Below are 14,280 nucleotides of genomic sequence, written 5' to 3' on the forward strand. Positions count from 1 at the left end.
GCTTTGAGAGGTCATAAATATATTTCCCCATTCACGTCTTACAGCCACGAATTGTTTCCCTGAGGGAATTGCTTTGTGTCTTGCTTTGATCACACTATATCATATACAAACATCTAAATCGGACGGCTAATCAAAAACGTCTTGTGCAGAGGAAAATGCATAGCTGCCTTTGACCACAACTGAAAACAAATCCACTTAGCCTGGGTTTTGCCTGAGTGTCGAGGGGGACGGCAAAGCCACAAATCAAATAGCTCCAAACTTCTGGAGGTATCGAATCGCCAGCTGCTCTCGCACGACTGAGGACGCTTTGAGAAGTCGGGCCGATTGCCAAAATGCCACTCTGAAAAATTAGGATGCACACTCACACAGTAGTCATGGAAATGCCAAACCATAATATTAGTTTTTCAACATGGCTTTCCATCACATTTACATCACATTATCCTCTTTGGAGTTGATCATATTTCCAAGAAAAAAGAAAGAAAATTCACGTTTTATTTTTTTTAACGACTCTGTGGTAAATTTATTAGTGTCATTTGCACGACAGAAACAGTCAGAGCTGCAATACCTGTTTATTCAAAAGGTAAACATATACGATTGAAAAGAAGAAGAATGAACTATAAGACTAAGGGAATAGATTAGAAATGTTGGTATAAAACCCATTGTCCTCATACTGTGTTTTTTTAACCACTTCTCAAACTGTTTTACCTGTTCTCATCCTGTGTTTTTTTTTACCATTTCCCATGTTAGCAGACATTTAGCAATGCAATTTAGAAATTTCAAATTGTAGAATTGTTTCTCTCTCATTATCATTTTTATTTGGTTATTAATAATAATATTATTTTATTAAACATCCAAACCAAATTATAATTCATATTACCCCCTTAGACCCTGCATTTAAACCCACACTTTGAGACCACCAGTCTTGTAACTTCATTACTGTCATATTTGACATTAGTTTTACAGACCCCAAAATAGAACCCTGTGGGACACCATGAGATATGCGAAACCAAATGGTTATCAAATAAACCACATACATAATAATAATCCAACAGTTTTTGCATTAAGATTAATAACCGAAAAGCAAACCTAGGGTGTAAGGGGTTAAGCTCTATGAGAAGAGTGCAATGTACAGAACTACATTTAATGAGCAGGGGCACTTTACCAACCACTGCCACCCAGACAGTTAATAGACATTTTGTTGGTTGTTAACAGGTACAATATTGCATCCTCAATGCAGTTCATGTTCAATGGTAACAATTGAAATGCGGGTAAATACAGTAGCTATGAATTAGGGCAATAATTAAAAACAGTGCAAATTGTCTTCCCAAGGCACTTTAGTGGAATGTTCTCAACATTCTTTCTTTCCTTCATTTTATTTACAAAATCCCAAAATCCAAATTCAGAGCTACAGCTCACAAGTGAAAGCATGTTGCAGTCTTTTGTCTCCATCCAGTTTTCCAGTCTTGGCACTTTACTTTAGTGAAATCTCTAAGCTGAGATGTTGCAGAGATCGAGCTCCTTCTCACCATCTGTTTAACAGAGCAAATCGTAAGAGATCTTAACAGCTGGCCCTGGACTAGATTTTAAGGGCCCTAGTGTACTAAGCGCTGTGATTCCTGAGGAAAACTGTAGGGTTCAGTTGGAAGTTTTTCCAGAAGGTCATAAGTGAGCGTGCTCGGAGCTCTGGTCACTGTCGTGACTGTCGTCCTCGTTGCCTGGGGAGCCAACAGAGGAGTGGTGCAGTCCCACCATGCCTGCAAACTCCGACGGCAAGAGCGTCCCTTTCTTCACGTTCACCAGTTCTTTCTCTCGTGCCGCAGCTCCCTGCTGCCCTCCTTTCACTCGCTTCCACTTCATCCTTCTGTTCTGGAACCACACCTTTACCTGCAGAAATGGAATTCCATACAGTCGGTTAACTCGAATATCCACTGGAGTGGATTCTGTACAGTATTTAACAGTAATACAGTTATGACATGGCATGCGGGTATCTAAATAGTTGGTGAAGTTGTTAATGATATAGAGCAGCCAACTGTACACAATGTTTACTGGATTAATTGAGTCTCTTAGCAACGAATACTTGCTAATACTGCATCAGGGAAACTCAATGCCGCTCTGCTGGTGCTTGTGTGTGTGTGTGTGTGCTGGTGACACTTTCGAGAAGGAGATGTTTTGGCCAGTAGGCCCCCAACCACCCTTAAACCACCAATGGCTCTATAAGAGAAGACTCTGCATAATGTAGCTGTGTGTGTACTATATATATAAATATAAATATATATATATATATATATATATATATGTGTGTGTGTGTGTGTGTGTGTGTGTGTGTGTGTGTGTGTATGTGTGTTTCTGTGTGAAGTACAGATTTATGGGCTTTCTGTAATAGAGCTTTGCAAGGGCAGCACTCAGTCGTCCTCGCACTCGTTCACTTTACACAGGCCTTGCGTAAAAGCACGCACAACACCTCATCTCACACACTTGGCTGGCAGCAGAGCAAGCCTCAGCAGCTCGTTGCTCGAGCGTAAGCTTCAGGCCACACTTTCAGATTGTCTCCATGACCCTTTTCACACTTGTGGGTGTGTGTTTTTTTTCTTTTCTTCACAAGCTCGGTACAAGCAGAGGTGCAGGAACCTGACTGGCGCCGCGGGGGGCTAGCATCAGGTGGCTAGGCTATTTCCACCTGGCCAATAATGTGCTGATGCATGGCTCCTGGCAGGCCCACTGGCCCCAGGCCCTGCCTCCTTTCCCTGACTCGACAGCTCACTCTGTATTCGTGTCTCTCAGTGATGATTAAGCTGCTGCCTAAAACGGTCTGAACGGGTCCAGACTCTGAGCTCGCAACCACCCCCCACCTATGTTTGTCTCTGCCTTGGGCAGTAAGGGGGCTATTTTAGGACGAGTGGTTATTTTAGCCTGAAGACTGCAGGTATTTCAGGGTGAGGTGTGGTGTAAATGACTGGTTGAATATAAAGGGGATATACTCTTGCACCGCAACTCTTAATCGTGAGACTTCATTCAGTTCAGCTCAGTTGAGTGTCATATATATTGTCAATGTCATGCAAAAAAACAACAACAACTGGTATCTCAGACAAAAAGAAAACAACCTTCTCAACTTATAATGAAAGTCAATGTAAAAATAAATAAATAAAAAAAATAAAAATAAATAAAAAAATAAAATAAAAATAATAATAATACCTTTGGAATATAAAAAGTATATTATAATATATACTATATTAATAATATGTATTATTATTATATATAATATAAAGACCGGACAGAATTATATCAAAAAGTAAAACACTACAGAAATGGAGACACAAGGTTTTTGCATCACAGCAGGAATATACACAAATGTAGAGAGTAATGCAATGTATTCAGACTGTTCCAAGGTGCTTAATATGGTAAACAAATATTATACAGGATTAACTATAGATTATTCAATATCTACTTTGTTTTTTTGTTTTTTGCAGTGACTCTGGGAAGATGCTTACTAACAGCTTTCTATTAGTAATAATATTATTTCTAATCTGTTCAAACTAGCAACTTCATTTTCAGAGGGCAAACTGCAAACACTGCAAACTAATCATTGTTCACTGAAGAAAGCAGAGGTTAAAGGGACTTAAACTGATAATCAGTGAAAGTACTCTGACAGAAACTGATCATCATTATTAGTCCCATTTCATTTTCCAACAGGACAAATGAACACAATAACCAGATCCGGACGTTACCACGCTTGAGGTCCAGGATCAACCCACACACGCAGATTTATTGGACCTAGAAAGGGAATCTTTGGAAGCGAGTGTGTGGAGGAGTGTGGAGGGGGAAAGGGGGGGCTGGACAGGAAGACTTGAATCCTAGGTGAGTTGTCTGGCTTCTTGGGCTTCCCTGTAGGCCAAAACACTTGCTTTTTTTCCTTCCGGGCCCCCAGACTCACTGAGGGGTATGTGAGATCCATAGGCTAGTTTGGCTAAATGTGTTGCTATAAGCAGCTGTGGTGATTTATATCAGAATAGAAAGGAAGGGGTTTTAGTGGAACTGTGGAGCTGAAGCACTGAGTTTAAAAAAGTTCACAAGAAGACCAATAAGCTTGGCTCAAACTGTAGCTTTGAATGCATTTGACATTTTGGTCTTATTTAAAGGCCTCAGAATTATAGAGTGTGAAATATGCCATATGTGGGTATGATTTAAAAAAAAGTTTCTAGTAGTGAAATGAGCGAGTTAGAGAGAGGGAAAAAATGGGGTAATGGCTGACATGTTTGGCTCTGCTCGAACTACGTAAACAGCAAACAGAGGAACAGAAATGTCAAGGCTTTGACGTGCACAACTGAAAATGACAGCCCACAGATACACACACACACACACACACTAGCAACTCAGAGCACTTCTTAGTCATCATTAGCACTTCTGCCCATATAACAAACTATCTGTGTACTATCTATACATATTGTTGCTATCACACACAAATTGTGTATCTTCATTTTTGTTGTTTTTCCATTTTTTGGATAGTTTGATTCTGGCAATTTCATGATGAATAGACAAACAGAATTGCTGAATTGCTCCAAAATATATTGGAATAAAATATTTTATATTGACTTTCCAATGACAGTTCCAATGACGTATATAATTTGGTAAATCAGTAGGTGAGCTGGTGATGAAATTGAACACATCCACACACTGACTAGGGTCATCCAGAAGAAATCTGACACCAAGCTTTGTTTTTCAAACTTTTACTTTTGACTGTTTTTATGCTGTTTACTTGCATCTGTTATATATAAACTATTGTGGATTTATTGATAATGAATTCTGGTGTCCCAAAGGGTTCCATTTTGGGGCCTATGAAACAGACAGACTACTCAGCTTGACTGAAATGTAATTTAGCAACGAGTCAATTATAGATTTGACACTGGTTCCCCAGACAGGTATTACATCTAGTCTAGTCTAGACTACAGAGCATTCTGAGTGGTGATTCTCCATTGAAAGTGAAATTTAGTCTAAGACTAGGCTTAATCCTTTACTGTAAAACCAGCCCATTTCATTTTGGTCATCATGAAAAAGCAACATTGCTATGTTTCTTAGTAACCTCCAGCAGAATATAGGCTCAGTGTGACGCGTACTTGTCTCTCGGTGAGGTCAAGGTTGACAGCGATCTCATAGCGTCTCAGCCGTGTCAGATAGTTGTGGTGGGCAAACTCTGACTCCAGTTCCCGAATCTGCTCCTTGGTGAACGCTGTGCGCTCCTTCCTGGGCTTACTGTTCACGTCTGACTTATAGCTCCCGTCTTGGGAATCTGAAATGAAAAACAGAACATTTTCCAGCTGCAGGAAAAATAGAATATGGAGTAAAAAAAAAACCAAAAAAATAAAAACTGGGAGGGATTGTGTGATACACTACAGGAGCCCGAGCAGAATGAAAATGAAACGAGAGCTAAACAATTAGGGGTGCCAGTCACCTTTTATTATGCCGATATTGGTCATGCGTGCGTGATTGTGTGTGTGAGTGTGTGTGTGTGTGTGTGTGTGTGAAGCAGGCTGAGAGGGGCCAGGAGTGGAGCATGTGGAAGCGCTCTCAGATCTGGCCTAAATCAACACAGCTCTCCTGCTCTCACTCCGTTCCACAAGCTCCACGCTCCTCTTTACTGAATGTAAGCTATTATTCTTAGGAATATTTCTGAGTCATTTACAAATGGTAACAGAACTGCAGGCTGTTTGTGAATGAAGAAAGCCCACTATTCACTCAAGAATTAGCACTGTGAGAACCTGCACACAGCTATGGGAGCTGGATATCTGCCTTCCATTACCTGCTTATTTAGTCAAGATATACTTCTCACCCTATTACGATGCATTACACAGCAAAGCAGGACATTTAGCATAATTGTGTGATTTTTATAGTTTAGGATTATTGTTGATTTTTTAAATACATTGATTATATATATTTAGATACACTTAATATATACTGTATATTGGATACTGGAGTGTGTTTTTACAGAAATCACATTAATAGGTCATTTCAATAATGTTTGACCATTTATGTGCAATGTGCATGAATATTAGGGCCCAAGATAAAAGACCTCCCATTCGGGCACTGAAGTCTTTTTAATTCTAAACCAGACTTTTCTAAAAGACCTTGTTAGAAACATTTAGAAGAATACTGGCACCAAATAACGGTAGACATCCCTGTGACCAAAGTCTGCACATTCAGCACCACCAGTCAATTAAGAGAGTTGGAATTCTCCTCAGATTGCTTTAATGTGGTCGCGACAAAAATACGGTTTGAAAAATGATTTTTCCCCCTGAAAGCAGAGACCGAGATTTCAAGCTCTGTAATGATGCTCATGTTCCTTTCATGAAAACACTTTAAAGGCTTCGTTTTGGTTGAACTTCACAGGGGCATTTTGAATATAACAGTTCAAGGCGACAAAATGTTGGATCATAATTTATGGCCTGTTCTTTCAGACATGGCTTTTATTTCCAGCTGCCAGCCTCCAAATCTTCAAATAATAGACACTCTGAAAAGTTGGGAAATGCCAGCCAGTGGCCTTTCGGGTGCCTGATTATGAGAATACAGACTCGTAGATGCCACTATAATTTTTTTTTTAAGTGAACAAACTGCAAAAGACTTTTGTTTGACTTTTCCAGATTACGTTAGAGGGGGACGTAATTGCGATTTTCACATTTTAGCTTGCTGGAGTCTGTCTAGAAATAAAAACACTTCTGGCGCACATTGCCTTTGCAGTGCACAGGATAAATTTCATATTTTATATTCAGCATCATTCTTCCAAATGGACTGTAATCTCTTTGGCATATCATTGAAACGTTGCCACATTGCTTCATGAGACGTATGACCTACTGTTGAATAAAAACCATGTTGCCTTTGATAACTGCCAACAGAGTTAAGGAGGGAATTGGATTTGGGATAAAAAAAAAAAGTAGTACCAACTGGAAACTTCTGGAAATCCCAAGCAGTATTCTAGTGATCCATCAGTTGGCTTGCCTTTCATTGTTCGCCAAGAGATGCATTTGACACACAAGACAAAGATTTGAATTTGCAACAGCATTAGCATCGTAACCACCTTTAGTAAGTATACAATATTAATTGTAAAAGAATATTATTGCATAAGCGTCCAGTCAAGAAAAATGTATGCGTCTCCATTTTTGAGTTCTTTCATTTTTTGACATAATTTGAATCTGGCAGCTGTCATTTACACAAATCTCATGACGAATTGACCAACAGAAATTTAAAATGACTTGAAATTAAATATTTTCACATTGATTCCACTGAATTTTTTTTTTTTGCTTCTCTTGTAAAGTTGTAGTTTTGGAGACACAAGGGTTTTGTCCAAATTGATCCAATAAAGGTTATTTATTTAACGACATTAACAATTAATTAGCAGCAGTAGCCTTTGCCTGTGATGGTTGCATTGGATCACTATTCAGTCTCCTAGGAGAATCTACCAGGAGATCGCTGTACAGTCCTCTTTTAAGACTCTGCAGAGTTCACTGATTTACAGTTTCATATGCAAAGTATCCTGGTATCTCCTGGTGTAATCAAATGGATTTTAATTCATTAATTCAAATTGCCATAAACCGCAAAGATCTTTTTTATGCCAAATAAAAATAAAACTTACTCCTTCAACTAATATAAATAGATTATTTATTGTGAAATGTTTCATTAAAAAGTTTTTTTCAGTAATTTCAGCTACTTTAACAAGATTTAAAAATGGGATTTTAATCTTCCATGCAATTTGCAGCCCTTCATAAAATGCTATAACCACAGCTCCCTGTGGCAACACAACATGTTCTGCAGTACTAAATGCAGCGCACATGTTGGGGGGTATCAAAAGCACAGGTGTGACCAGAGCAAACATTTAAAAGCAGTTTCACCTGTAGGCCATTAAAGCCCTGAAGGGAAATGCCACAGTGAGTTATACCTCTGAGACTGATGAGAGAGCGACCCAGTGCAACTCTGCAGCACCAGACCTAGCCATTAAAACCCCACTGAACTCGCCAACACAGGCAGGATCTTTTGTTTCACTTAAAGGAATCACCCCAGTTTGCACTCAGGTTACAATAGGTAAGAGGCCAGCCTTATTAAAAACACAGAGGAGAATGTCTTTTTTCTGTCAGATTTAGGAAAGAATAGTTTGCAAAGATCGTTCTCCCAGATGTCAAGAAGGGTGTACACACACCCTGTATATATTAAAAAGCATAAGTGTTTATTTACTTATTAAAAAACTGATATTGGAATAAATACAAATCACATCCATAGAAAAAGTTGCGGTTTTACATCACTGTGTTTATTAAAACATCTCCAAAACTCTCCTCTTGGGAGTCAACTATTATTTATAGTAATCATCCAACACCTCTTTTGGTTAGTCACCGCTTAATGATGTTAAATCAGGTGAGCTGCTGAGGGATTTACACTCTGACTGGATTTCCAGAAGAAATCTGGAACCAAGCTTTGTTCTTTAAACTAGCACTCAAGATCTCAACTACTTTCATTAAAAATATATATTGTTACTTTTAATTGTATTTCTTTACTGTAACATTTTCATTATGAATTCATGCTTTTGCATGACAGGGACAACAGGCTTAACTTACTAAGACTAAGACACTAAGAAATTCATATCAAATGAAAATAAATCATTAAAATCTGCTGTATTTACATATGTGTTGTATTTCAGTCATATTGATACTGCAGTAGAGTGGAGTAAACTAAGGTTTAGGATGTTGCACGTTTTTATATAAATGAACCTGTTAGAAGTGACATAAACAATGAAACGAACACTCATTTGAACTGTTATATTTGAATATAATAAGCATGTCTAAAGGTGGAACGGCTCAAATTCCTGATCACCATAGTTCGTTGGTGAGTTAGCAAATTAGAATAGAGGACTTCCAAATAGAAATCGGTCTGATCTACACACTGCACACATTTGTCTTGACCTTTAGTTCAGCTTGGAAAAGTTCTAGACGTGAAACAGGGAAAAAAGCAAGCAAAGAAAGAAGCTTACAGGAATGCTAAACATGACTAGATTGGAGGGACCTTTTCTGTTAATTTATTATAGTGCGGGGTTAAGAACATAAAGAACATGAGACAGGATTAGACAAAATAACAGGACTGCTTAGATGGAATTTGACAATGATCATTTTTTTTAGTACAAAAGCTACAGTATTTAAACAATTGTGACAAATAACATGTACATAATTTACATGCATGCGGTATTAAACTTTTGAATACATGTACTTTTACATGTTTAATATCAGCAGTAGAAATTTTTATTTTACATGTTTATTTTCTTCGGCAGTTTAAATGAAGAAGTTTAATATTACAGCTATTATAGGTGTTAGTGGACTGTAGTTCTTACAATAATATCGCTATTATTTATATACTATTATAATATAGCAATTTGCTATTTGATGCTTTTTAAAGTTAAATGTACTTAATTAAACTCACACCTTAATATTTCCTAATGAAGGTATAAAATAGTATAGTATGTGTTGAGGACTGCATAGACGTGTGTTCGCTGCTTACCTGAGCTGTCACTCTTTCCTTTGCTATTCCTTCTGTCTGCATCTACAGGTGACATGGTTTGCCGCCCAAAGTCCCCAGACATACACGCTGCCCCAGAAGGGTCACTGTTGCTCAGCACTGGGTTTGCTGTGCACAGACCCTGGCTGCCTGTCCCTGCAGACCCACACAGCTCTGAGCCCGGTGTGTCAGGGTGTGGGGGAAGGCAGATACCGTGGCGGCCGCCGCCAGGCGAGGGCATCTGCTGGATGTGCCAGGCTGATGGCTGATGCTGGGGATGATGCTGGTGAAGCTGCTGAGTGGGATGACCACGAGGGGCATGAGGGCCACCGAAGCCACCTTCCTCTCCTGGGTAACTGCATGGTGGAGAGGGTCCGGGCAAGTCAGGGTAGGAGACGTGGTCGGATCGGCCGTGCAAGGCCAGGGCAGAGGGCTGGGCAAAGGCAGGGTGGAGGGTTTGAGCCGGAGCGTGGGGATTCCGCAGACAGCCGAAAAGAGAGTGATCCATTTCAGTTCAGTTCCAGCAAATCCACCCTGATTTACTCCACGCCAACAACTTCCAGAAACCAAAAGCAACACCTCCAAGGTGCTACAGAAAGAAGATGGGAAAAAATGGCTGTGGAAGCATAAAAAGCCCCTAAATAATTAATAATAATAAAAAAATCTAAATAGTGGAGAAAAACAGCCACCAGAGAGTGGAAAAAAACCCTGAAATCACAGCACTCCTTCACGGCCCCTCTCACCTCGCACCAGCGGCTCTTGCGCTCCAGGACTCAGCGATAGAAGGAAGAGGGAGCAATCGGCGATGAAAGGCAAGGCCTCGCGTAATCCTGAGCATGCGGCCCTGTTGCCAGGCCGAGCGAGGGTAAACACACACAGCCTGCTGGAGGCCGCTCAAGTGACAGGCAGCAGAGAGTGAGAGAGGGAGAGTCAGTGAGTGAGTGAGTGAGTGAGAGAGAGAGGGAGAGAGCTATCCTGGGCCTGAGTGCAGGGAATGGGTACTTCCAGAAAAGTGGAAAAGGAGAGAGGAAGAGTGCGAGAGAGAAGGTGGGGGGAAGGAGGAGGAGGTGGAGGAGAGAAGGGGTGGATGTTATATATAGGGCGTAACGTGAGAGGGAGGCTGGGTCACTGGCTCCTCGCTACTGACCACATGCTTACCATCTTCCTCCAGAAAAGTGAGGGACAATAAATCTGAGGCTGGCCAAGCTGGTCTGGCCTCGGGGAAAAAAAAGTGGGCAATTTATTTTGGACCTCAGCTATCTGACCCCCACTGGCACATTTTCTAAGAAGTGAGTTGCGTCAGCATTAAGGGGTTTGGTTTGGACGTGCAGTGGAGAATAAGGAGCTCTGAGTCAGACTGGCTCGCAGTGTGGGTCTGAACGTGTGCAAAATCACTGAAAAATGAGGGATTTTCAGTCAGCCAGTCAGTTTTCATCAATATTCATTACTCACATAGACATCATCTGTGGTTGACACTGTCATCTTTTAAAGGAGTGGTTCACCAAAAATCAAATAAACAGGATTGTCCTCTTTCCCCAAACATAGTTACATCACATCCAGAGGTTTGAGGCTAATATAGACAAAAAAAGTCCAGATATCTTTTTTGGTGACGTCGGTGTGCCCTCAATAGAATCCTATCTGCATTTTAGGGCACTGTTTCTCACATTATATTATACACAATTAGTAGCCATATGTGGCCTTGTAACCCCATACATGGCTACTAATAAGAAGCAAATGTCAACCTTGTTCAAGTAACTAATGTTTGTTTGTTTATGTACCTGGTGATTACTGATCAGTTCATGATCAAAAAGTATTTATTTTACCACTATTTACTGTTCCTCAATATACAGCATAATGCTAATAAAGCTGTGAGGGTTTATTTCAGTCTGCCATATTAGTCTGGTACCCCTAGTGCAGAACTAATAAAGCCAACTTCGGACACCAAACAATGTCTTGGCCAATAGAATATGTTTAGGTATAGGGACCGTTGCATAATTGTGTATAAGTAGACAGTATAGAGAACACAATCTTAACTACGGACACAAAAAATTACAATAAAGAAAAGAACATTTGTCTTGTCCTGTCTTTGAAAGAGTATTTGTCATAGTTGAATAATGAGAGTTTGGTACATGAAAGTGACAAAGCATGAACCTTAAACACTGTTGTCTCCTCATTTAAATGCAAATTTAGTATGAAAAAGCGAGGGCAATAAATTACAATCCAATTACCCCCCCCCCCCCCCCCCCCAAAAAAAAAGTGATCAATCTCGACAAATTAATATTTATGCTCACAAAATTGACATACACCAGCGTTCTTACACTGATTCAAGATGATAGTGTAGTAACAACGCACAGTCAGCTTTCTGAGAATATGGTCCTTTTGCTATTACTGTATTCAGTTTTCTGTATTTAGTAACACTGCATTTAGTAATCACTGCCAGACACTTCTAGATATCGGAATATATGCTACTTCGTATATCGGAAAATATGCAAGTTGTTACACTGTTCTTTGCCGTAAGTCAAAGTGATTCAGCGAAAGGGGAGCCAAAAGTGAGGCATGAGGAAGTGAAAGCTGGGGAAGCGAGTGGATGTCCATTCTAGGCTAAAAGCTAACATTAGCTGACCGGATTTACCATCCCATCAGCTAGCTAAGGACAGGATAGCAGCCCGATAAAAACATGAGACAGGATTAGACAAAATGACAGGTCTACTTAGATGGAATTTGATAATGATCCTTTTTTTAGCACAAAAGCTACAGTATAGTGGTATAGGATAATAGTCCGATAATTGGAAATAATTACTAAAAATGACTGTGATGTTCTTGTTACAGTGCTGCAGTGCTAAAAACAAAGCTATGTGAGGCTTTGTTGTGTGATGTTGTGTTCTGCTATGGAGCTTCTCTGTGAGCCATTGTCTTGCCTTGCTGTAAACCAGCCATTTACAGCAGAGCTCATCGCATTGTCCACGAGCCCAAGATAAAAGGGAAAATCAGCATGTTGGATTCCAAGGATTCATAATCCTAATCATAGGATTATACATGGGCTTGTAAAACTGTATCTAGGCATTTTTTGTCACCGTCTAAAGTCACATAACTTCTATGTTAACATCAGGGAAGAATTTAAAATGTTGAAGAAATGCCTTCTACGGCACCTTTAATGAAATCTATAATTTATCCATGCTAGAATGTCCCTATTCTTCCAGAATGGTGTGTACTGTAAATCTGTCCTATAACACACATTATGAAAAGAAGAATGAGCTCCAAGACTGGCTGAATGTCTATGAATGGGCTCCAGAAGACAAATGCTGTTAATACACATGCATATTTGTCAGTGGGTGGAGGGCCATATTTTTCTCTTAGTGCTCTCCCTGAAACTGAAAACATAAAAGGGTGTATTTGCCTGTCAAAAATGTAGAAGAAAAAAATGGTCTAAAAATCAATTTAACAAGCAGTGTCTGCTGGAAAATTCCATATTTAAATGAGTACTGTTTAAAATAAAAAAACATTTTCAGGACTTTTATTGGATGTTCATACAGTAAAATACAAATACTTCAGAATAAATGAATGCTATTGGTTTTCTGGGTCATTTTACTTGTTCATATTATTTCACAGCTTTTTCATTTTGCTTTATGGATGTCTGCAGCCATTGTGGAATAACATCACTGAGAGAAGTAATAAAGGGCCTCATTTGGGTGGAAACTTGGATGAGGGACGTAGCCTATTGCTTACGAATGCAGTGTGCTCCCAAAACAACTGAAGCTCCTTCACTCTCTGATAGCTTTGACATATTGCAGCTGATACACAGCAATATGACACAATATGATTCTCATATTTATCGAGCCTTAGACGTTTGAGAAAATGATGTGTATGAAGATGATAAATGTAAAGAGATGAATTTGGCGGTGGGCATTTCTTTGCATTTGTGGCATCTAACATCCTAACACAAATAACTACAAATAATTGAATGTGTGTGTTAACGTCAGGTTTACGGTAACCATCCAAATACCTAGTTAAAGTAATCAGTCCTTTGTTAAAGTAAATTAGGTGAGCTGCTGGAGGAAACGAGCTAATTTATATAGTGGCTGGAAGCACAGAGATGTCAGGAACCAAACCTGTGATAATGTCAGTATCTACACTGGCAAACAGTATCTTTTTATTATTATTATTATTGTAATCTTTAATTCCATATAATCCATAAACTGTGTTGTAAAAAGTGTATTATTTTAATATTGTATATTTGCCTGTAGAAACAGTCTTATGAGACCATGGAGGGAGTAAATGCACATGATGAAGCTGTAAAGCTTAGGACACAGCCATACATTTTAAAAATGTTATGTAATAATATTTATATTTATTTATTTATTTATATATATATTTTTTGCATTTGTTATAATCACCCAACGAAAGATGTTTTCTGACCTCGGCCCATGCCGTCCCCACCACGCTCCACGTCAAGTGCTATCTGTGCACGTTCTCACCAAGCAGGCTCATGAAGCTGGAACAGCAGAGGAAATTAGATTCATTTGGAAGGGGGAAATTACTTTAGCAGACCACCAAGACCTGATGTGGGTGTAACTGCTGCTCCCTGCCTTTCAGTGTGGAGAGACGGTTGTGAGTGTGCGGTGGTCTTGTATTAATCTCCAAAAGAAAATACAGTGTTTGCTTAACAAATTAGGCCAATTAGTCGTTATGTAAAGTAATCTGTGTGTGGAGCCCCTGGGTGCGTATTAATGCTCATATGGTTTCGGTTTTAGCCTC

At 39.5% G+C, this 14,280-nt stretch overlaps 1 protein-coding gene across 1 annotated transcript; it reads right to left on the reverse strand.

The window, feature by feature from the left end:
• Positions 1-633: 633 nt before the first annotated feature.
• meox2b (mesenchyme homeobox 2b) lies at positions 634-10,063 on the reverse strand. Its single transcript, XM_072674812.1, has 3 exons — positions 9,529-10,063; positions 5,112-5,284; positions 634-1,884 (listed from the first exon to the last, which is right to left on the reverse strand). The coding sequence occupies exons 1-3, from the start codon at positions 10,031-10,033 to the stop codon at positions 1,660-1,662; spliced, it is 903 nt and encodes a 300-aa protein (XP_072530913.1). The 5' UTR covers positions 10,034-10,063; the 3' UTR covers positions 634-1,659.
• Between the last annotated feature and the right edge of the window lie 4,217 nt (positions 10,064-14,280).

The sequence above is a fragment of the Salminus brasiliensis genome, chromosome 3, assembly GCF_030463535.1.
Source record: "Salminus brasiliensis chromosome 3, fSalBra1.hap2, whole genome shotgun sequence".
NCBI classification, from domain to species: Eukaryota; Metazoa; Chordata; class Actinopteri; order Characiformes; family Bryconidae; genus Salminus; species Salminus brasiliensis.